The sequence below is a fragment of the Pelophylax lessonae genome, assembly GCF_965119305.1.
Source record: "Pelophylax lessonae genome assembly, chromosome: 7".
NCBI classification, from domain to species: domain Eukaryota; kingdom Metazoa; phylum Chordata; class Amphibia; order Anura; family Ranidae; genus Pelophylax; species Pelophylax lessonae.
Window position 1 is genome coordinate 10,754,506 of NC_138774.1, and position 25,604 is coordinate 10,780,109.

At 46.7% G+C, this 25,604-nt stretch overlaps 1 protein-coding gene across 1 annotated transcript; it reads left to right on the plus strand.

Moving 5' to 3' along the window:
* Positions 1-383: 383 nt before the first annotated feature.
* LOC309559879 (uncharacterized protein) lies at positions 384-25,134 on the plus strand (the record flags this gene model as incomplete). The annotated part of the gene is made up of 2 exons (XM_082263306.1): positions 384-420; positions 24,371-25,134. 2 exons carry the CDS (start codon positions 384-386, stop codon positions 25,132-25,134), a joined length of 801 nt encoding a protein of 266 aa, XP_082119432.1.
* Positions 25,135-25,604: the final 470 nt, after the last annotated feature.

Here is a 25,604-nt window from a genome sequence, read left to right on the forward strand (position 1 = left end):
TGCCTTGGAAGCAGCCATGTTTCTGGTTACTAACGGGCAGACTAACAATCTCCACTAATTATAGCATCTACCGGAGTGTGTAGGCTGCCAGTGTTGTGTGAAAACCCCAAGTGGACAAAATCTCCAATTATTCCTGGTGTACGCTCCCCAGAAATAACGTTGTTGGAGTTCTCGGCAAGTTGGAGTTTTTGGCAGAACACCGGCCCAGGCTGGGGAAAGGGTTAGGTGTTTCTTGCTTAGTTCCTGGGCTTTTAGTCCTAGCCAGCCCACCTGTGCTATAAAAAGAGGGATGGTAGAGGTCCAAAAAGATGGGTTGTCTTGGGTCCAGTTAGTTCAAGTTGCCTCTGCTGAAGATATTGGGGTTTTCGGAGGACATCCAACCCATGGACAATGCCGTTATCGACTCTCACCTCCATGGAGGTATGCCTGGGCTAATAAATTATTCTAGTCGGGAATAGGGGAAAAGGTGTAGTTCATATTGAACTGCTGATGACTCATTCAGGCAGCTCTGTGGTGCCTCCCCCCAGTTCTAGAATATTGGAGAATGTTCTGGAAATTAGTGTGTGGAGGCTAGGAGGGGCTGCTCTGCATATTTGGCGGTCCTTGGCCAATCCCCAGGAAGTGGGCATAGCAGGGAACCAAGGAGCCTTTAAATATTGGATGAGCCATGCCAGCAGGGGAGTCAGGTGGAAGATGGAGAAGCAGTGCTTAGGAAATCTGTTGGTGGCCCCGTTGAGGGACCCCTGCCAGGGAGGGGTTTTATATTTGGCCAGAGCTTGGGTGGCTGGCCTGAAAGGATCCTTACACAGGAGACAGTTGCAGGAACGCTTTCCAGAGAGGCAGCAGAAGCAAAGAGAGACAGAGTGAGTAGATCAGCACGGTACAGGGACGGTCAAGGGGAGAGGCTGCCAGCTGTAGCAGGTCTCTCTGGAAGATAGCGGTGTGCCAAGTCTTCATCCAACCTTGCCCTGGGATGTCTCCAGTGTGCCAGTTGGGCAGGATTGGTGCAGAGTGTCAGTCAAGAGGTTGGCTAGCATTTTCTGCAGAAGTGCAGCCTGGATCAGTGTCTACTGGTAAGCAGAAGGAGTTTGCAGGTTGCTGTGCACTCCACATGTGCTACTTTTCCAAAGGGACTGAGAGTTCCCAGCAGAGGCGTAACTAGAACCTTCAGGTCCCCAGGGCAGGAAACCGTGATGGCCCCTTCTGACACCTCCCCCCCCCACCTCCATCTGAGCCTCAGACTTTAAATTTTGGAATGGGCGTCTATGGACATCCTCCCAGAACCCTGCCTCCCGCGTGCCCCCTGGGGCGTGCATCCAACGCATTCGGTGACTGCTGTGTCCTTTGGATAATGACAGATCACCATAAAGGGTCAATTACAGCAGCTATTTTTGATGTGATCACATGTAAACAGACTTGCCATTTATTGGCAGCTCTTTCCTCCCATGCTGTGTATCTGAGGCAAGGTGTGCCATTAAACGGCAAGAATGTCAGTGCATTGTTTACACTGATCATCAGTGCCCATCAGTGCAGCCCATCAGTGCAGCCTATCAGTGCCACCTATCAGTGCTCATCAATGCCGCATGTTAGTGCCCATCAATGCCGCCTATCAGTGCCGCTGTAACAAATGTGGGAAAAACAAAATTTATAATGAAGGTATACTGGACAACCACTGAACTATCTATTGAATATGTAAAATGAACAGACACACCAACAGCAATTTTGATGAAAAGCATAAAACAAAACTTTACCTCAAAATACATAAAGCTTCTTACACATAAAATTTACCATAAACATTACACAAAATACCAAGACTTAAACATACATTCCTATTCCCAATATCCCAAAATATCAAATAATACTTAGCTCTGGGAGTTGAATGTCAACAGCTTACGCTGGATAGCTGGAGGAACAGGACAATAAGAAATCCTGGCTGCATGCTGTAATGTTCTGGTACCTCTGGTACCCTTGTTCCATATTTCTCCTTTGCTAATTGCGTCCCATCTTGTGTAACAAAGAGACGCATATACCTTTAAGACCGGATGACATCATTGCCGAGCGCCGCTATGAGCGGCTATTTCAATCGCCGGCTTTCTCTCACTCATCGCTCGTTCAAACCACATGTTCACCGCACCTACTCCTATGAAGTCGGAGCTGCTGACATTTTCCCTTTGCTGAACTGAAGCCGGAACCTCGCTGGTGATCCGTATCTCGCTACGGGATCACCTCTCTCTAATGGACACTGTTACTACTAACCTATCTAAGTGATAAGTACCCCACAGGGGATTCCTTACTAACCAATCTCCTACTGTCATCTACTGCAATTACCAAGACTATCTGTATCTATCTATTCACTATCATCTGCATAGACTGTTAGCTCTTGGGACTACCTTCAACTATCCTTGCACTAGGTTACTCTGTCTAAGTATACTCCATCTGTGTCCTCTTACCATCTGCACTATACTTGACATCAGAACCTATCTGCTTTAACATCACCTGCAACTCTCCTAATACTACTTCTATTGCTCACCATACAATAGCCTGTCTCTCATCTATATATCCTCATATACTCTATCCCTCCATTAAACATCTAATAAGGTATATATATATAGTATATAACAGGCTGTGCACAGTGATGAAGTCCTGAGAGTTGGATATGTTTGTTCAACAGTATCTCTACAAGGCTACTGAGTGTAATAATTCTGCAGCTGTAAATCCATCCACTAACAAAAACGCATGAACGTTACACATGCTCAGTCTTTCTACAGCTCCACAATACAGACCATTCCCTCATGCTATGGACTCTTTTTATAGTCCTGTATAACAGAGACCAACCACAGGATGTAATCATTCCTCTTGACCACTCACAGGTCATTTTGTGAATAAGGTCAGCAACAAGTAATTGCACTACCCCCATAATCACATGGTCGATTGGATATGCGGCAACCATCTTTAAATACACAACGTCAAAGCTCACTAAACCACCTGTGGGTGAGAGATAGTATTACACATGTATGGGAACATTTATTATGAATCCGTTACAAAATATCCACAACTGATACAGCCACCTATCTGTGCTCATCAATTCCGCCTGTCAGTGCTCATCAATGGATAAAGATATACAATAGATAGATACTCAGCAATATCCCTATATATATATAGTAGCGCAAACTTGTCAAGAAGCAAGTGCCAAAAAAATACTGTGCCCACTGCACAAAAGTCCGAAATGCAATAAATGTCACATAGGCAGCAGGAGAAAGTTCAGAAATGACTCAAACAGTCCATAATCCTTCACTCTATCTCCTGGGATGATAATGTACGAAGACGTGTTTCTCAAAAGGATCACCACCACCACCGTGCTCCAAGGGGGGAGGAGAATTGCCCACTCACCAGATGCTGTGGCCCAACCCACTTTCGTGTTTGAGCATTCAGGCTTATAATGATGGTCACTGGTCCAGAGTATCCACAACAGGAATCGCACCAGCGCAGTCAAAAAAAGCTCAGCAGCATCATTTAAATCCAACTCTATATTTAATCCTACAGGGCTCAAAGATTGGGTCTGGAATATCCATTTTGTTTCGCACTTTGATAATTCCCTAACCCAATTGGCACCCCTCCACGGGGGTGTCACCCGCTCGACACCCCAGAATTGTAAACAACTGGGGTCCCGTTGGTGATGTGGGAGCACATCAGCAATATTATTAAGGGCAAAACAGAGCACAGTGTCCCAGCCCATTTCCGTTCACATCACCAACGGGACCCCAGTTGTTTACAATTCTGGGGTGTCGAGCGGGTGACACCCCCGTGGAGGGGCCCTGTAGGATTAAATATAGAGTTGGATTTAAATTGTTTTATTAGTGATCATTGATTTTAGTTTCCAACTCTATATTATATTATTTTATACTTGATCTTTTTTGTTATTTGATCTTTCATCTTTGGATGATGTGCGTTGGGAGGACCGTGATCCCCCAAAGTGTCCGCACACACAAATGTCCCTAGGCTTGTGACTCATGCTGTCTAGCGTTGGTTATGGGCTTAGGGTTATTTTAAATATTTTAATGATTTTACTTATTTATATATTTAGTTTTGCCTATTAGTTTCCAATAGATTCGTGTTCTTTTTTCTGGTGTGACATGTTTTTGTTTATTATTATGATATTTTTGGTATATGGATTAAACTTCCATACAAATTTTCCTTACATTGTTACACTTCCATTGGTAGATGGCGCTGTTGTGCATAGTGTACTGAGTACACATAAATAACTTCTTGGTCTTCCTGGTGGGTGGAGCCCATACATCCGGCCGGGACTCTATGTTATTATTCTTCCGGGTCATGGAGACCTTACATCCGGCCGGGAATCCGTGCTATTATTGTTCCGGGTCATATGTTAATTAAGGAGGAAGTTTTAGCTGATTGGGCGTAAAGCTGAATCACTATGATTGGTCAGAACACGATCGTCACTACCAATGGAAAGTGATGTAATTTACAGCGTTTTTGTATATACACTAGCGATTTTGTATGGATACTATCGGTCTATTGGTGGTTGAGTGGTTGGTGTCTTTTTGCTTTCAGCATAAGGGTGCAATTAACTTCCTGTGTGCTATACTTCCGGGTCGTAGGACGGCCCATTGTAGTGAATAGTGGCGAGATGGAGGGTTACTGTGCTGTCTTAGCCTGCTATTGGCCAGTATTCTACAGGCATCCACCAATAACCGATGGTGTGAACCTCGGCACCACCCTACTTCCGGGTTATAGGGTAATGTACCATAGAGATTAGTGAATTGAGAGGAAGTGATCCTGTAAATCTAGTCTGTGATTGGTCGACACACCTGAGCAACCACCAATGGCCGATGATGTCAACCCTGGCCCCGCCCTGTGGGTTGATGGGCATGGGTATTTAAGGTTACCGCCAAGCCGCCGTGGTCACGCTCCCGGGGAAGAAGTGGAAATCACGAAACGCGTCGGGGCGTGACCAGGCGGTGTAACCAGGCTGTGTAAGAGGAGTTCGGATTACCCAGAAGGCGCGGCGTCCACGGCGTGGAGCCTGGACATCATCTCCCGAAGGGCATCCCTCCCCTATTCGTGACTGTTTTTTTGCGTTTGATGACATACAAGACATGTGAGTGTGTTACCTTATGTTTTATTTTTATTTAATAAAACCCTTTTAAACGGTATCACGCTATTGGGATTGTGTTCTCTCCTCCCCATATGCTGCTGAGCTTTTTTTGACTGCGCTGGTGCGATTCCTGTTGTGGATACTCTGGACCAGTGACCATCATTATAAGCCTGAATGCTCAAACACGAAAGTGGGTTGGGCCACAGCATCTGGTGAGTGGGCAATTCTCCTCCCCCCTTGGAGCACGGTGGTGGTGGTGATCCTTTTGAGAAACACGTCTTCGTACATTATCATCCCAGGAGATAGAGTGAAGGATTATGGACTGTTTGAGTCATTTCTGAACTTTCTCCTGCTGCCTATGTGACATTTATTGCATTTCGGACTTTTGTGCAGTGGGCACAGTATTTTTTTGGCACTTGCTTCTTGACAAGTTTGCGCTACTATATATATATAGGGGTATTGCTGAGTATCTATTTATTGTATATCTTTATCCATATGTTTTAGTTAAGTAGCTGCATAGCCAATTTATTTATTGGTGAGTGGTCCTCATTTGAAGCGCTTGGGATAGCTTATACCTTTATTTGGTTTTCGTTGGGCATTTAAGCTGTCATATTATATAGTGCTCATCAATGCCCCCTATGAGTGCCCATTAGTGCAACCTATCAGTGCTCATCAATGCTGCCTATCAGTGTCCATTAGTGCTGTCTATCAGTGCTCAATGCCCACCAGTGCCACTTTTCAGTGCTCATTAATGCCCTTTATCAGTGCTTATCAGTGCCACCAATCAGTGCTCATCAATGCCCCCTACCAGTGTCCATCAGTGCCACCTATCAGTGCTCATCAGTGCCCCCTATCAGTGTCCATTAGTGCTGTCTATCAGTGCTCAATGCCTATCAGTGCCACCTATCAGTGCTCATCAATGTTGCCTACCAGTGCTCATCAATGCTCATCAGTGCCACTTTTTAGTGCTCATCAATGCCCCCTATTAGTGTCCATCAGTGCCACCTATCAGTGCTCATCAATGCCGCCTATCAGTGTCCATTAGTGCTGTCTATCAGTGCTTAATGACCATCAGGGCCACCTATCAGTGCTCATCATTGTCCCCTATCAGTGCTCATCAATGCCCATCAGTGGCAATTTTCAGTGCTCATCAATGCCGCCTATCAGTGCTCATCAATGCCCATCATTCCCCATCAGTGCAGCCTATCTGTGCTCATTAATCACAGCTATCAGTGCCTCCTATCAGCCCTGCCTATCAGTGCTCATCAGTGCCGCCTGCCTCTTCAGTAGAACTCTGAACTGAGAGCATCTCTCTCATTTAGGTCAGAGCCGGCATTGATAGTTCCCCCTCCTTCCTCCTTACCTGTACCGATGGAAGAGGAGATAGCCAATCTCCTGTGTGCACTTCATGAAGTGTGAAGCTAATGAGCTCACATTGCACGTGGTGCACACAGGAGGAGAGAGGTGGGGGAAGAAGGAGCAGATCGGCTGTCTCCTCACCCATTGGTACGAGGGAGGAGGGAAGGAGGAGTGGGAACTGTCAATGCTGGCTCTGAGCTATATGAGAGAGACGCTCTCAGCTCAGAGCCCTGTGACTAGCAACCCAGCTAAGGCCCCCCAACAACGATGGAATGCCAGGGCCCAGTGACTAGTGCGACTGTTGCGACCCTGGTAGTTCCGCCACTGGTTTACAGCCTGTAGAGGGCTGTTGCTAAGCTAACAAAGCTCTATGCTGGAGATGCATACACAGGAGAGGACGGACTCCATTGGAGTCTTATGACACACCAAATACATATGACCCACAGCATACTATGAAGACCTATAAGGAGACATCTATCCAGGAATCCACTTACTCTGAGGACTTCATATATCGTTAGTTCATCACATTGCACATGGCCCTTTGCATATAATCACCTGTAATGGAACCTCAGCCCACACTGTACTTGTGGACTTCCGTCAGTATACAGCTTCCTCCCAGTCGTGAACATAGATATCAAATCCTAGCCGCCCCTATACAAAGCTAGCCGACAACTTAGCTTGTGCAGGCTAAGGAACCTTCCCGAATCAGAACTGTTATTAAAACACAGGCACAAAGAGATATACACTGTGGGACACCCCCCCCCCCTTAGCAGCCAATCCACATACGCATATACATCCCATAATAGGTTGATCTTAAGGCAGACAGAAACAATAGAACAATGGAATACAGGCACTTACCAATAACAAACCCCACCCCACCTCACTATCTAGCAAGGGTCTATGAGAGACTCCAACAATATTCAAGCAATCTAAAAAGTCAAATTGTTTATCTTCATATATTTCTTGAGGGAATATTATTGTCCCAAGTGAAAGAGGCCCTTCATTCTTTCAACACATATAGAACCCAGGATAACCGGGGTAACACCAAATGCGTGTGGTTGTATAGGGAGTCTGATTAGTGCAGACCCATCTGGGGTTCTTGGTCACCCTGTGCCCCTAATAGACACAGGGTGACTTACACATAAGAGGGTCGGGGAAGCTGGACAAGGAGTTTCCCGACCTCTCTAAAGTAATCTGGGTTCCACGAGCCACCCAGCCAAAGTGACTCCTGTCACATTTCCTATTTACCCTAAGATACAGTTAGATCCACCGTACATATCGAGGGATGACCGCCTGGCCTGCTTTAGCTGGGACCCTTGTGATACCGTCTTGAGATTTGGCGGCAGTGGCACCCTTGTTGTCTCCACCAGGATAACATCACCACATCCTTCAGTTCCAACCACGCTGACTCCCTCTCTCTCCCCCTACATTTCCCTGTGTTCGTCCCTCATTGATTTTATTTCACACGGCTCCTTCATCATCGAGATTTTCTAAATTGGAACTCATACAACTCCATCATATACCCCTGAGGAAAGGTGGTTTGAAACGCGTTAGATTTGGAGGATTTCCCTACTATCATCTTCATATTTTAGATTAATATTTCTTGCAAGCCATGTTAATTATTTTAACTCTTCATGTTTTTCACACAACTACACTCTTTATTGTTGAATGTGTACAGTAGGTACTGTAATATGCATCTCGACACTTGACGTGTCAAGTTATTTATCATTTTTTACTGATTTGAATAAACTATATTTTTATACAATTGGATGTGTGGCGGCCTACAAAGTCCCATTCTGTTAGCTTAGCAGAAAGCAGAGAGACCCCCTAACAAAAAGACTGTTAGCTCCTAAGGAGTGAACCCAGCAGGGCTGTGCAAAGGAGCAAAATTTGTGCAAGAGGAAGAAGTGGAAGCTGTAAATAAAGAAGAAGTTGTCCCTGGTGTGACAGTACTCACCGTCACTGGGAGTGAAAGACAGATAATTAATGGACACTGAGAATATGGTTTAGATTGTTTCAAATTGGTTCTGTGTTTACACTTATGCTAATGTGTATTGTACTTCAATGTCAGAGACAGGCTCTCCTTATTGTCTGTGTATTGAGGTGTGATGTGTATTCTGTTAAGCCTGTCTGTCCCATTGTTAATTGTTAATGAACTCACATATTGTTTCTGTCCAGATGGCTAGATAATTAGTTCAGGTTAATTCTATTTCTGTATACAATTTCATCTGCATATGATAATGTAATCAGGCAACCCCTGACCTGTGTATGATAATCTGATCAGGAGGGGAAGGTCCATGCTGTATATAAACTGTGTGCGTTGTTCAATAAAGCAGAAGGTTTCAGAACAGGCTAAGTTGTCGGCTAGCTTTGTATGAGGGTGGCTGGAATATCTATCTATGTTCAAGACTGAAGAAAGCTGTATACTGATGAAAGCGCACAAAAACAGTGTGGGTCTCGGTTCCGTTACACCTGGTTTTGTTGTTGCTGTTGGTCATCCCATAATTTCCTACCCCATCCAAGTCATCACCCCCTAATAAAATAACAAAAACAAGCCAAATTCTGTTTTCTTTGTCTAGATGCAAGAAGGAAATGATGTGTGCCTGGCTGTCCAGCAGAGGGGGGAACCCTGAAATCGGCAACTCCTAAGGGGGGTTAGTGCTATGCAAAGATAGCTGTGGTCCTCCACTGAGGCCTGCTGGGGGTCAAGATGTTTTGGCTTGGCTCTGGGGCTCTGTTGTAAGAAGATAATAGATAAAATTGATACTTTTTATGCAGCCTCAATCGCAAAACAAAAAATAAAATAATAAAATCCTGAAACTTCGGTTGGGTTTTAAGCAACTCTTACACATTTAATGATGTTATGAATATAACAATGAACCTAAGGTGATGATGAGAAGTAGGAAAAGTGTGAAGAGAACACGGAGTGGTGAGGCCTGGGGCACCTGCAATGCATATCAACAAAGATAATCACAAAGTAATGTGAAAATTAAAGAGAAAATTGGCAAATTAGAAATCTCTTCATTGCAGACATACTAAAGAGGCGCGTTATATACTGTAGAAACAAGAAATCTCTTCTTAGTGTCTTGTTTTACAGTGCTTGCTACCCCTGTAGGAGTCACTGGTGCGGGGACAAGGCCACCTAGAGCCCAGGGCGAACATGAGAAACTGCTCCCCCCCCCTAAGATGTATGAACATTGTGTGTCAGCAAACCCCCCCCCCCCCTCAAAAAAAAAAAAAATACTAATAATTGGGCACTAATTTGCATGATTAGTGCCCAATCTGCAAGGTCACATAGAGCCCAAGGCGAACAGGAGAAACTGCCCCCCCCCCCAAGATGTATGAGCATTGTGTGTCACAACCCCCCCCCCCCCCCAAAAAAAAAATTGGCACTAATTTGCAAGATTAGTGCCCAATCTGCAAGGCCACCTAGAGCCCAGGGCGAACATGAGAAACTGCTCCCCCCCCCTAAGATGTATGAGCATTGTGTGTCTGCAAACCCCCCCCCCCCCCGAAAAAAAAAATTGGGCACTAATTTGCATGATTAGTGCCCAATCTGCAAGGTCACCTAGGGCCCAAGGCGGACATGAGGAGCTGCTCCCTCCCTAAGATGTATGAACATTGTGTGTCAGGAACCCCCTCCCCAAAAAAAATAATAATAATCGGGCACTAATCTGCATGATTACCCCCTAAGCATAAATTCCCCCTCCTCCCAATACAAATCTGACCACCGCTGAAATCGCTCCTCCCAGCACAAATCTCTTCCCCCTCAATCCACCAAACCCCCCTACACAAATGCCCCCCCTCCCCACAAAAAAAAGAAAAAAATCAACCCTCTTAGCACAAATCTTCCAACCCTCAAATTTCCCCTTTCCTAGCACCAACAACGCCCAATCATCCATACTAACACAAATCCCCCCCTACCCCCCCCAAAAAAAAAAATGGGGCACTAATCTGCATGATTACCCCCTAAGCGTAAAATTACCCCTCCTCCTAGTACAATTAAACCCCCAATGAAATCCCTCTTTCCAGCATAAATCTCTGCCCCTCCATCCCCCAAATCCCCCCGTACACAAATGCCTCCCCCCCAAAAAAATCACCCATCCTAGCACAAATCTTGCACCCCTCAAATTTCCCCTTTTCATAGCACCAACACTTCCCAATCATCCATACTAGTACAAGTAGTGAGTGCACAGCTGTTGCATCTGTTGACTGTTGCATCTGTTACCCCTGTTGCACAAAGTACGAGGCTTGCTTGGCATAGGTCATTGCTATTGATGCCCTGGTGCTGTCCACTTATTGCCCCACTGCTTAAAGTGTTTTTTTAGTCTAAAGTTCAAAAACGAAATGTCAGCAGCTACAAAAACTGTAGCCGCTGACTTTTAAAGATAGGACACTCGCCTGTCCAACAATGTAGCGATGTCCTCAACCGGTTAGTTTCTTCCCTGGGCTTCGGTCCCTGGCGCCGGCATGCTGTGGGCAGCTTGCTCCTACTGCTTACAGCTTCACAGCCAGCTGCTCACTGTGCTGAGCTACTTGAATGGACTGCAGCTTTCTGGGACCTGTGACGTGTCCCAGAAGGCTAGAGGTGAAGGGGTTGAGGGGGGGCGAACTTCCGCTCAGATCACCAGAACCGGAAGTGGGGGAGTGCCCAAAAAATGTTGTCCCAAATCCTAAAGGGGGGGGGGGAGGAGGGAGGGCAGAACTTCCACTTTTGGGTGAAGTTCTACTTTAAGGGACTGTTCTGCAGAGCTACTACAAGGAAGATGTGAAGATCCCTGAACCTTATCCAAGTTATTACTGCAATAAAATTAAAAAAGACAACCCTTCCACACTGTGTTTCCTGGACTCAAAAATTGCTGTTTGCCTGGCTGCTGCACTAGGGGTGTTATGTAACGGTATCAGCCAAATGATCAGACCAGTGGTGATGTGCAATGTCTACTTTACTTAACAATGTGGAACACAGATTACACAGGAGATCATGTGAACCGCTCCCGTAGACGTCCAATGACGAAACGTACATAGGGCGGAACCTAACGTCAACGTCACTTCCGGTCTGCAGCTCGCCGTGAGTGAAACGCGGAAGCTTCTCCGGCGCTGTCTGCACCAGTCTGATATGATCTGCTACATCCGCATTTATAGTGTGAGTTACTACTTTCCCTTTTGCATTCCCAAACTATTTGCCACACTAAGAGGTTTTCTTTTTGCACTCAGATGAGGATCCATCGGTCTGTAAAGATAGGTTGGGGACAAGTCTGAGAGCCTTTTTTTGCCTACCCTTTACAGCTATTGAGCAGTATCTTGCTGCGGGGTAAGTGCGACCTCTTGTGGTCATATTCGGAATATCAGACAAAAGGTACCCACCACTAATTTTTACTGTGATTTTATCTCTTTATTGTTACCCTATTCACTACATTTTTATTTATTGGGACTTATTATTGCACCATCCATTCACACCATACCTTGTTCATTTTTATATTTGCATACTATCATTTATATTTGGCCAGTTTTTATAGCTTACTTTATACCATTTGAGCAGCGTTTGCACATATTTATCTTCTGCCTAAATATATGATTGCACCATCTATTTCTGGCCAGTTTTTATAGCTCACTAATTTCACAGGAGCACCATTTTGCACATATTTATTTGCACACTAACTTATTTCTGCACTAAGCACTTTCTTTCCTAATTACCATCTGTACTCGCCAGGGGCGTAACTACTGGGGTTGCAGGGGTTGCAGTTGCAACCGGGCCCCATGCTTCAGGGGGCCCTGTGCGGCTCCCCTGTACACCTGAATAGGAGGGGCGGCAGGGGCAGCATGTAGAGAAATCACTGCCCTCCTTTTTTCTCCTGTAGCTGCAGGAGGAAAATGGAGGAGATTGGTTCCTCTGTATGCTGCCCCCGCCACTCCTCCTATCCAGTTCACTTGTGTTCTGCTGTCTCTGGGCCCCTGTGTGCTCCCCTGGTCCCCCCCTCTACTGTGCTGCCCCCCCCCCCCTACTGTGCTCCCTACCCTCTCCTGCCGGCTGCTGCAGGGGATGTGTCACAATAGAGAACCAGGAAGGGGTTGGTAAATATGTAATTTACCAGCCAGCTCCTTCCTTTTCTGAATGGACAGAGTCATAGTCAGTGACATTGTAAAAAAATAAAATAAAATGATAAAAAAATAATACAATTAAAATACCAAAAAAATAGAAATGACTGACACCAGTGGGTGACCTTCCAGGATCGCAGAGGTCACACTTGCAACTGGGCCCTGGCATTCCACCACTGTGGGGAGGCTCCAACATGGCAGGAAGGTGGCCCACTGCAGAACTTGTGAAAGGGTCCTGCTGCGGGACCTTAATAAAGGGCCCCGCAACGAGAGTAAAGGGCCCCAGGATCAGTGGGAAGAGTCCCAGGCTTGAAGGGAAGGGCCCCGGCCTGGGGTCCAGGGGGCCCTTCATGGTTTCCTGCACCGGGGCCCTGAAGGTTCTAGTTACGCCTCTGGTACTCGCTGTACACATATCAGGTAGCGCCGTTTCCAACTATCTATCTCCCATACATGTGAACAGGGGTTTGCAGTACAAAACAGCAATATGAGGAAGGGAGAAACATTCATAAAACATATGAAAACAATTATATTGCAGTTCTAGTAATGGCCACTAGATGGCATTAGAGTGTTCTGAGTTCAGTTTACTGATAGGATAAAGAACTGAAGATTCTCACGTGTTCCAAGAGATTGATCGTTCATTCAGCAGACTGTGAACTGAGGGGATTTCCTGCTGGCACAGACTTCACACAGGAGCTGCTGATGCTGACTTCGGTCAGGAAGCTCTGGGGGCCATAGATAGGACCAACCCACTGCTTGGACAGCTTCTCCACATGGACTGTAACAGAATCCTCTCCAGTGACTGGGGCTTGGATAGATGCTGCGTGCTCTTGTGCTCGCTGCTGGTGGCCCGCACACCAGACTTGGCAGATAAGGACCCAGCACCTGGGGACAGCTCACTTGCCCAGTCACTGCTGTCCCATCAGGCAGGATCTCTCTAAGCACAGGAATCTGGGCGGAGCTGGCATTTTTACTCCCTGGGCGTGTCCTGGAACTCAGGGGATGCTGGGAGCCCAGAGGATTGTGGGGAATCGAGTTAAAGGGACTTGCACCTGCATCTGGATAAAGGGGCACACTACTACAGGGGAACTTTTTATTCAGTGGCCCTACTAAAGGTTAGCACTTCAACTATAAGCTGGATTCCCACTGTAAACTTGAGATACCGAAAAAGTACGAGATTTGAAAACAGAAAAGATACTAGTTCAACAAACCACACTCTAATGTCCACCAGTAAAATACGTTGTAATGTAGCTGGCCCTGGTGACCTTGTAGCAGTAATAATTACATTACTGCTATTCCTATTCAAAACAGTGGTCAACCATTTGTACTAAAAAGAGGATAATAAGCGAAGAACAAAAATAGCTAATTTATTACTATTATTTTTATCTCTTCGCTTGGCAAGACCTGAATGTGGTTAATTATATAGCTGGTTAAAGAACATAGAATCTGTCAGCCATTTGCCTGCATATAGCATCATTTTCAAAACTTTCCATAGTATCCCAGCGGAACAAAAAGCTTTTCATTAAATTCCACAAAGTGGTCCCTGATGATGGTCTGTGGGTAAGGGAGGAAAGCAAATATCTCATCCTAATTTTTGGTCAACTGTAGAAAAATATCAGATTCCTCTATGTTATTATAATTATTATTACATTTAAAGGGAAATATAATGTATTATAACTTTTGGGGAACATTCCCTGGGTGCAGGGTTACCATGTGGGGGGGGGGGGTTCCTCTTTAGCAAACTGTGCCCTCATTACATTCCTGTATTTTACCAGCATCACAAGCTGAGTCTGGCAACAGTGCCCCTTACCCCGACCCAAAGGTGCTGATCTCACCCCTAACAAAGGATGTCAGCAAATCCTCCATCTTGTAGGTAAGTCAGCATTTTCTTCCTCCAACCACGGTGAGTCGAGTTAATGCCAAATTTGCTCAATTTTGGTCTCATCTGACCACAGCACTTTCTCCCTCTGAATTATTTAGATATTTACATAGTTACATAGTAGTTGAGGTTGAATAAAGACAATAGTCCATCCAGTTCAACCTGTGTAGGTGTGTGTGGCCGTAATCATCTCACAAACCCCTGAATGTTCTGATCCTTGAGATGTACGTCTTAGAGTCTTTTGAAAGCCACCATACTTCCCGCAGAAACCACCTCTTGTGGTAGAGAATTCCACAATCCTGTAGCCCTAACAGTAAAGAACCCCCCACGTTGCCTGAGGTTAAAAAGCTTCTCCTCTAATCGCCCTCGTGTCCTCATGCAATCCTTTGACTGAATAGCTTTTTTTCTATGCTGAGATCACCATTGAGGTATTTATAAATTGCTATCATGTCCCCTCTCAGGCGTCTCTTCTCCAGGGAGAATAAATCAAGTGATTGCAGACGCTCTTCATAATTAAGGTCCTCCAATCCCCCAATTTTTTGTTTAATTTCTGTTTATTGAAAAAAATGTTTCAAGAAGACAAAGAAAAACAGAACATAGACCACACAGTCCGACATTAAATACGGCAAGTAGCCATGAAACAATATCAATGAATACATAAACATCTAAGAGCGCGTCAAGCACGCCCAGTCATGAAAAGGCTGAGAAAACATACTGATAGCAGAACATCTTGCATCATAAAACCAATGTCAGAGAGAGCCTATAAGAAAGTGAAGGGATAGTAAAAAGTAGAAGAGAAAGAGAAAGAGGAGAAGAGGGCAGCAGGGAGGAAAAAGGGGGTAGGAGAGGGTGGGAGAATAGGCCACGGGTGACTTATGTACCAATTAATAAAAACTTTTAATCAGATAGGATTACATTAGAAGGTAATAAACCAAGGGGGGTGTCTTCAGTGAGTAGGGCCACATAGGAAGAAGTGCTTTTAAAAGAGGACCAAGGTTGCCATGTAGAGTGAAAGCGGTCAAGTTTGTCACGGGCTATGAAAGTAAGTTCCTCTAATTGATATGTCATATCAATTTTCCGTAGCCAGTGACGTATCGTGGGGATGGTCGGTGAGCCCCAGAGGGCGGGGATCAGGGCTTTGGCTGCATTAAGCATATGAGGGATCATTGATCTTTTGTACTTAGAGAGCGGTATGTTAGTTCCATGCAGCAGGACAACCCAAGGATCTGATGGGATGGTAACTTCCGTGATCACATGTATAAGCCGAAGGACTTCCATCCAGAATGGTTGTATTATTGAACAGTGCCACCAGATGTGTGCGTGCGATGCAATATCTCCGCATCCCCTCCAACATAACGGGGAGATGGGCGGAGAAATAATGTGCATTTTCCGCGGGGTATAGTACCAACGGGACAATAACTTGTAGTTGGATTCCGCCACCTTGGTGGAGAGAGAGGAAACGTGAGCCAATGCAAGAATTTTGTCCTTCCGGCTATCGGAAATTTGAGATCCAATATCAAGTTCCCACTTGTGTAAGAAATCCGGGTAAGGTTGGCTTTGCAATGAGATAAGTGCCTTGTAAAACTGCGAGGTGGAGTGAAGGGGGGGGGTCCCGAGGGGACAATATTTCCTCAATTGGGTTCAAATCCTTGGAGTCACGCAGCGGACGTGGAAGAGCAGCTATGAACCTGGATAACTGTCTGTGTCTCCAATGGTCCATATCCGTTGCGGGGCTGGAGCCCAAGATGTGGCTAAGTGGCTTCACAGTATTGGAGTGAGTTACGTGGGACAACAGGAGGGGAGTCTTAGGAGACCAATTTTTAAATCCAGCATCCAGCTTGCCAGGCATGAAGTGGTTGTGATTCAGCAGAGGCATTAAAGGAGAGTTGTAGTTCCAGGAAAACTTTGTATGCATGGAATCCCAGACAGACAAGGTTGATAGGGTCAGGGGAGAGGTGTTCGGGGAGAGGGCCCTGGCGGATTTTGGAATCCATGGTACTGCAGACAAGTCTCTGTCACATAGATCGTATTCCAGCTGTACCCACAATTTAGAACCAATGGAGTACTTCCAGTCAGCCACACGAGTTAGTGAGACCGCCCGTAAATAGTCCCTGATACTAGGGAGAGCAAGTCCAATCCCCCAATTAGTTTAGTTGCCCTTCTCTGGACTCTCTCCAGCTCCAACACAAGACATATTCATTGGAAAACTGCAGATGGGCCTGTACAAGTGCCTTAATGTGCCGTGTTTGGAGGAAGAAAAAATGCTGACTATGCCCCTAAGAACACCATCCCTACAGTCAAGCACAGAGGTGGAAACATTATGCTTTGGGGCATTTTTTCTCTGCTAAAGGTACAAGCTGACTTTGCTGCATAGAGAAACCAATGGACGGGGCCATGGATTTTAAAATCTTGGATGAGAACCTTCTTTCCTCAAACTTCTTTCCTCACTGAAGGTGGGTCGTGGATGGGTCTTCCCGCACGCCAATGACCCAAAACATACCCCCAAGGCAACAAAGGAGTGGCTCAAGAAGAAGCACATTAAGGTCATGAGTGGCCTAGTCAGTCTCCAAACCTAAAAAATTATGTATGTTTTTTTTTCCCCCAATCATACTTACCTAGGTGGATGCTGCATCATTCCCCCAGCGCCTCTGCACTGAGAACTGAGTGATTGAACATCGAACATCAGTTCTAACAGCTCCCTGAGCAGAGAGCTGCTGACTATCAGCTGTAAACTATCGGCTGTCATTTTGACGGATGGGAATTTCCAGTAAGTAAGGGTGGGGCCGAAGGACAGAGTGTACTAAACACAATTGTGTAATTCTATGAATGTGTAGCACAACTCTGACACCCCAAAGGCAGGATAGCACCTTCAGGGGCGGGGGGGGGGGGGGGCTAGCATTTCTCCCCAGGGCTCAGGGGCAGGCTGGGCTAGGGTGGCAATTGTCCCCCCAGGCTGCCATAATTTATATTTAAAACTGTGGATTCAGAGGAAGTCGGGCCAGGGGGACTGCCACGGCAAGCTGACTGTTGCATTCTGGGAGTTGTATTCCACATTCTGGGAGTTGTATTCCACGCACACTCAAGCTCCCGGTGGGTGGAGAGCAGTGCAGCCAGGAAACTACAACTCCCAGATCTTGGAGGAAGGCAGAGACAGGGCCACCCCAGAGAGTCGGGATGTATGTGACTGGTTCAGCCTGTTGGGCTGGGTGCTGGTTGCAACTTTACTTGACCCCAGGAAAGGAGCATCACCCCCCCCCCCCCCCAGGACTGGAGGAGGCCATGCAAGGACCTGCAGCTGAGCAAGCAGCTACCTTTACTGAGGTGAGAGACCCTGACACCCCCAGCTGACCCCCACATGATCACCCCATCTATTTCCCCCTATACAACCTATTTACCCCACCCCAGTGCCCACCCAGTCCTTAACACTGTGGGTCCTGCTGGTCTGTGGCCCACAAGCCATTGCCAGCTCCCAGCAGAAACAGGCCAAGGCCAGCGTCCAGCAGGACCCACAGGTCAGTGACCAGCAGGACCCACAGGTCAGTGACCAGCAGAACCCACAGGTCTATGGCAAGCTCCCAGCAGGACCTACAGGCTGTGGGTCCTGCTGGGAGCTGGCTGCGGACCTTTGGGTCCTACTGGCCACTGACCTGTGGGTCCTGCTGGCTGCTGGCCATGGCCTGTTTCCCGGTTTGATCATCCGTTGTCATTCCCTGCTAAACAGCTTCTGGGCATGCCCAGAAGCTGTGCAGGGATGACACGCCTTCCCCAGAAGTGACGAGCAGGGCCGGTGCAGGGCATTCTGAGACTCTGACGTCACCGAAGAGGACACCGAAGAGGACGCTCTGGCTTCAGCTGCCCACACCTGAGATGGCAGCGCTAGATAAGACATTTGCAAGGTAAGTATTTCTTCTAAAATGTAAGTGAACCCAGGGACAGTTCAGAGGCAATCGTTGCTGAAATGCACTAGCCCTGACTGTCCCGGGGGTATTTTTATCTACATTTTTTTTTTCAGGCCGGAACTCTGCTTTAGGCTCCTTTCACACATACGGTCCGTTCAGTTCATCAGTTCAGTCACGTCAAAATGTATCAGTTTTCCATCCGTTTTTCATCCATTTTTTCTCAGTTTTTCATCCATTTTTCATCCGTTTTTTCATCCGTTTTTTGTTTGTTTTCATCCATTTTTCATCCGGTTTTCATCCATTTTTCATAAATTTTTCGTCCGTTTTCATCCGTTTTTCATCAATTTTTTCATCCATTTTTCATTAGTTTTTTTTTAACATCCACTACCAATGCAAAAACGGATGAAAAACGGACTGTGTGTCCGTTTACATCCGTTTTTCATCCGATCCGTTTTTTTTGACGGATAAAAAATAGGGCATTCATCCGTTCCAGAAAACGGACATTGACGGAAGCGGATGAAAACGGATGTTAACGGATGATCATCCCTTGTCATCCGTTTTTACATAGAGATGCATTGATGTCCGTTTTTTTATCCAACGGATAGTCAACGGATGGATGAAAAACGGACAAACGGACCGTATGTGGGAAAGGGCCCTTAACCACTTGCCGACCGCCACAAGTACATATACTGCGGCGTTCAGTCCCTCCTGGGCAAAGTGACGTAGGGGTACGTCACTCGCCCACGAGCCGCTTGTTCTCTGACATCCCCGCGCGAGGGACCAGCGGCTCCGATGTCCGCCGGCCACTCACGATCTCCTGGAGAGAGAGAAAGGCAGGCGGCTGATGTAAACAAAGCCGTCTGTCATTCTCCCTGGTGTAACTGCAGAGATCATACAATCCTGCTATGTAGGATCGTATGTCTCTGTGGTTACATCACTAGCCACGCCCCTTGACAGTTAGAAGCACGCCCCTAGGGACACACTTAACCCCTGGATCTCTAATAAAGTTAACCCCTTCCCTGCCAGTGTCATTTTTACAGTAACAGTGCATATTTATAGCACTGATTACTGCAGTAATGTCACTGGTACCCCCAAAAGTGTCAAAAATGTCAGTCAGGGGTCCGATCTGTCCGCCGCAATGGCGCAGTCCCGCAAAAAAAAAAAATCGCAGATCGCCGCCATTACTCGTTAAAAAAAAAACACCAAAAATGACAGAAATCGTTCCCTTAGTTAGTAAACGCAATAACTTTTGCGCAAACCAATCAAAATACGCTTATTGTGATTTTTTTTACCAAACATATGTAGCAGTAAACAAATTGACAAAAAATGTAAAAAAATTTTGATTTTTACATTTTTTTGGGGGGAATTTCATATAAAAAATGTGAAAAATATTGTTATTTTTTCAAAATTTACGCTCTTTTTTTGTTTATAGTGCAAAAAGTAAAAATTGCACAGGTGATCAAATACCACCAAAAGAAAGCTCTGTTTGTGGGGAAAAAAGGACATCAATTTCGTTTGGGTACAACATCGCACGACCGCGCAATTGTCAGTTAAAGTCGCACAGCGCCGAATCGCAAAAAGTGGCCTGGACGTAAGACAGCAAAATCCTCCGGTGGTAAAGTGGTTAAGCTTAGGGAAAAACCAGGTGAAAATCTATACAATCAGCCTGAGCTAACTGCAGTCCAACCAAAAACAAAATTGAAATAATAGTCCCTGTTTAGGACAATTGTATCTAGGACATCCAGTATGAACAATATTAAATTACATATTACTGGGAAGGAGACACAGAAGCTCGGGGAAGGTTGGTTATCCCCCCCCCCCCCCCCCCCCCCGTGTGCATTTTGGAGTCTTCCTTCTGTCATTTTGATTATAGTGTGCATAATATAGTAAAAGAAAAAGAATTGCATGTAATTTATAAGCCAATTTCTGAACATGCAAATTGCTTCTACAAGGAAAAAAAAAAGAGCAAAGAAAAAAAGATATAGAAAAAAAAAATTAAAAATAATCAGCAATATGGAGTTTTGTTATTTCGGGGCTCTGACGCCGGTGACATTGGGTGAATGATAGATGACACGAGTCTCAAAGTGACACAATTCTCCGCCACAAACTGATGTTAATTCATCTTAAACGGAGACTATTTACTTTGACACATTCCTCCAAATTGCTGAGAATATGCAAAGCTTGCACATATATCAATAAATTTGAATTGTTTAGAGAACTCATTTTAGGAAGTGGATACAACGAGGCGAAGTGGATATTGGAACAGGGAGAATTTGCTTCTGCTAGATATAAAAAAAAAAGTGTCCAATCTATATATCTAAATGTACTAAATTGGACATTTTCATGGCTTATCCTCAGGCAATTCACAACCTCGGCTTCTTTTATTGGTTAAAGCGTAACTCCAGACAACCACTTGGCGACCAGCCGCCATACATACACTGCGGGGGGTCAGCCCGTTACTGCGAAACGACCTACCTGTACATCGCTTCACATGCACCGCCAGCGACCCGCTCCCACAGTGACTGAACACAGTAAGGGGCCAATCAGCCGGTCCGGCAGACTTGTTGTCCACCGGGACCCACCGTTTGTTCGGGACACAAGCAGAACGGCGGTCTGTCAGTAGGGAAAGCATGTCAGCAGAGATAACACCGCTCAGGCTAGTCAAAGTACAAGGACACATCACTGTTTTCTGTAGAGAGCTCTGTGTTGTTTACCTACACAGGGCTCTCTCCTGTCACCCATTCAGCCAATCAGCGGGTTCCGGATATAAAACATCTCCTGTCCGATCAATGTTTATTAACAATGTTACTTTGTATCTCTCTATCTCCTGCCTGATCAATGTTTATAAAAATTTTTACTTTGTATCTCTCTATCTCCTGTCTGATCAATGTTTATAAACAATGTTACTTTGTATCTCTCTATCTCCTGTCTGATCAATGTTTATAAACAATGTTACTTTGTATCTCTCTATCTCCTGCCTGATCAATGTTTATAAACAAGGTTCCTTTGTATGTCTGTATTCCGTGTATGAGCAATGTTTATAAACAATGTTACTTTGTATCTCTCTATCTTCTGTCTGAACAATGTTTATAAGCAATGTTACTTTGTATCTCTCTATCTTCTGTCTGAACAATGTTTATAAGCAATGTTACTTTGTATCTCTCTATCTCCTGTCTGAACAATGTTTATAAACAATGTTACTTTGTATGTCTGTATTCCGTGTATGATGAATGTTTATAAATAATGTTACTTTGTATCTCTCTATATCCTGTATGATCAATGTTTATAAACAATGTTACTTTGTTTCTCTTTATCTCCTGTCTGATCAATGTTTATTAACAATGTTACTTTGTATCTCTCTATCTCCTGCCTGATGAATGTTTATTAACAATGTTACTTTGTATCTCTCTATCTCCTGCCTGATGAATGTTTATAAACAATGTTACTTTGTATCTCTCTATCTCCTGCCTGATGAATGTTTATTAACAATGTTACTTTGTATCTCTCTATCTCCTGTCTGATCAATGTTTATTAACAATGTTACTTTGTATCTCTCTATCTCTTGTCTGATGAATGTTTATAAACAATGTTACTTTGTATCTCTCTATCTCCTGTCTGATCAATGTTTATAAACAATGTTACTTTGTATCTCTCTATCTCCTGCCTGATGAATGTTTATTAACAATGTTACTTTGTATCTCTCTATCTCCTGTCTGATCAATGTTTATTACCAATGTTACTTTGTGTCTCTCTATCTTCTTTCTGAACAATGTGTATAAACAACGTTACTTTTTATTTCTTTGGCTTCATGTACACGGGACATTTGAAAACCTCTCCTGAATGCTGGAACTTGACAAGTGTGCGGCCGCAGGCCGGTATTTGTGGGAGGAGCTAGCGGGCTTTATAGCGCCGCCCCTCCCCTTGACCGGCCTGCTGCCTCGGATCGTCACTCGGCTTGGTCAGGTGTTCTGGGTGATCACCTGACGTCGGCCGAATACCGCCTCCTCGTGGACCGGACGTCCGGTCGGGTGCTGTACCAGGAAGCGCTGCGTGTGGCGCGGATCTCGGCTGTTCCTGAGCAACCTCTGACGGTGCTGTGTCTCACCCTCCGCTGCCATCCAGCCCAGCCTCTCTGCCGTGTCTACCAGCTTCGCCGCTGCTTCTCCTGCTGTTCAGTAGGGGATCAGGTACTTGCCATCATGGGGGGGGGAGGGGGGGAGGAGGCATCTTCCTGCACACACTGCCTGCCTCTGTGGGCCACGGCTATTTTTTCACACTCAGTCCTGCACACACTGCCTGCCTTCCAGGAGGCCACGGCTACCCCTGTACACAGGCTCATGCACACACTGCCTGCCTTCCAGAAAGGCCACGGCTACCCCCGTACACAGGCTCTTGCACACACTGCCTGCCTTCCAGAAAGGCCACGGCTACCCCCGTACACAGGCTCTTGCACACACTGCCTGCCTTTCTAGGCCACGGCTACCTGTTTTATGTTCTCCTGCTCTTATCGGCCTCTGTCAGGTTGGGTACATCATCCCTTGTTCCCCTGCTTGTCCCTGCTTGTCCATGGCTGCCTTGGTTGGGGGGGGGGTCGCCCGGCCTTTTCAGAGGGAGGGGGCGGGGGGGGTTTTGGTACCTAAGGGTTGGTGGGGGGGGGTCTCTTTGCTTTGTGGGTATATGTGGTTTTTCCATTCCGGGTTCAGGTATGTATCTCTAGTGGGGGGTCACGCACCCCCCCCCCTTTTTTTTGACCGTTTGCCTTTTTCCCTTCAGGTTCTCTCCATGTCTTTCGTTGCCGGCACCAGGTACTACTTCAGGTTCAGGTTCCTTCATGTACCTCACGGCTCAGCTTATTTAATTTTCACAGACGCTTCTCTAGGCATCGCCCGTAGACACTTAAACCTGGTCTGTCACTTGGCCCCACACTCTTAGTCACCTTGTCTGGCTGCCCGGTGGCCACCCCCTTTTTTGTACACTTCAGGCCCGTATACTCCTCATGTTATTCACCTGCGGTTGTTTTTGGGTTCCTGTGCTCCGTCACGGCTTCATCACCTCTGTGCACTTACCGCTCTTCATGTCGTCTGTCCTTCTCGTTACTCTGTTGTGGCTCTCCAGCTGTGTTGTTCTGTCATGTATTGCCCCCTCCTCCCTGGTAGGGCTAGTCTACTGGCTGTTAGGGTTTCAGGTGCTGGCCCTAGCCCCCCCCCCCCCTTCATAGCCGGTCCCGCGAGGCCAACCCCCCAATCTCGTCGGAGATTATTTCGCCCCACGGGCCAAACCAAAGCTAGCGCCTCGCTCCACCCTTCTCATGGGGTTTATAGTTAGGGCCTCACCTGTCACGGCCACACGTTTTTGATTCTTTTACTGTCACCGAGAGGCCATCTTTCCCGCCACCACGTCAGTGGCTCACGCCCCTCGCCCAAATCATAGGTAGAGCCTCTCTCCGGCCGCTTGGCATCTAGCAGGGCCTCACCTGTCACGGGGTAGTTAAGTTTTTCGCCTCTGGGCTCTAGCTAGCCAGCCAGTGGTTCTCCTATACGTTTCGGTCGTTAATCGGTCTTGGGCGTTCTACTTTTTCTGTTTCCTTCTACAGCGGGCCTCAAGGAGCCACCCTGGAAGATGGATTTTCCTCCCCCTCCACGCCAGCCAGGATCGGCACCCCTGTCAGGTCCGGTACCCCCAGGGGTCGTCGGGTTCCTTCTCCGCTGGGCTCTTACGGGTCTTGGACTATTCCGAAGATCTTAGCGGTCCTACGCCAGAAGGGTATCTCGTTCCCGGCCACTGCAAGGAAAGCGGAGCTGTTCAGATTGATGATGGAACATCCAGAAGATCCGGGACTGGGCACCAGCTCTCAGGGCTGTTCGTCTGCCATACAAGGAACCCTGGACTCCATCCTATCTTCCCTACAGTCCATCGGCAATAGACTGACTAAGCTGGAGGACGCCAGTCCGGCTCAAGGGGGTCCCCCTCCTTCCTTGCCGGTCCCGACCCCAGTTCCCGCTAGTGATCAGGGTAGGCCCCCAGTTCCCATCTTGCCTTCTTCCACGGTTTCTCCTATTATCACCCCGGCCCACTTGGTCCCCGCGGCTCTCCGCAAGGATATCTTGGAGGGGAAGGATGTCAACCTAGTGGCTCTCCTCATTGCCTCCCAGGACATGGTCGAAAGTAAGGTCTACAATTACGGTGATTTGTCCGTAGTCATGAAGGCCAGGGACCCCAGGCTTAATAAGAAGCTCACTATCCCCGAGTTTGTCCTGGCCTTCGGCATCTACAGGGACGTTTTGTGTTCCGTTTACCCGCAGCGACGGGAAGAGTTAGATCTTTACTTGCATAAGATAGTGGATTTAGGGCACAAATACGGGGGTTTTACCTTCTTCGACTTTCATAAGTCGGTCTCGGCCAAGGCGGCGGCAGCCTTGGCTCAATTCAATGTTCGTGTGGATTGGAGTCTACTGGATACCGAGCTCTTCTGCAGGCACTTCGCAGGCTTGGCACCTCCCTCCTGTGCCACATGCTCCTCCACTTCACATTCTGCCAGCCTTTGCCCCATGGAGGCTGTATCCTCCCCGGCCGGGGTCCCAGGGGGGGGTGCTGGCAGGTCAGAGCAGCGTGGCCTTAGGGATAAGCTGGGTCGTCCCATAGTGTTCTTAGGTAAAGCCCAGGTTTGCAATAATTTCAATGGGGGGGCGTGCAGCTTCAGTGCTTGCAGGCTGCTCCATGTCTGCTCCATCTGTTTCAGGGCTCACACGAAATCCATGTGTCCATCCAAGATGTACCCTAAGCAATGACTAACCGGGGTCAAGGTCGAGGTGCTGGAGTTTTACCTGCAGGCTCATCCGTCTCCACACCTGGTGGAGTATCTGATTCAGGGGTTCTTGGGTGGGTTCCACACGGGGCTGGTGTCTCTTCCCACGGGGACTCTGGAATGTCCCAATTTACTGTCGGCCACGGAGGACCCGGAGTCGGTAGATCTTCTACTTGAGAAGGAAGTGCAGGAGGGGTTCATGTTAGGCCCCTTCCCGGCCCCCCCCTTCTCCTCTTGGCGTACCAACCCGATCGGTATTGCCACAAGCAAATTCACCAATAAAAAACGCTTGATTATCGACATGTCGGCTCCTCATTCTTCCACCAACCCCAGCCTTAATTCCCTTATTCCTTCGGCCGAGTTCTCACTCCACTATGCTACCGTGGACAATGCCATCCAGGCCATTTTAGGGGCTGGCAGGGCTGCCTGGCTCAGTAAAACGGATATTGCCAA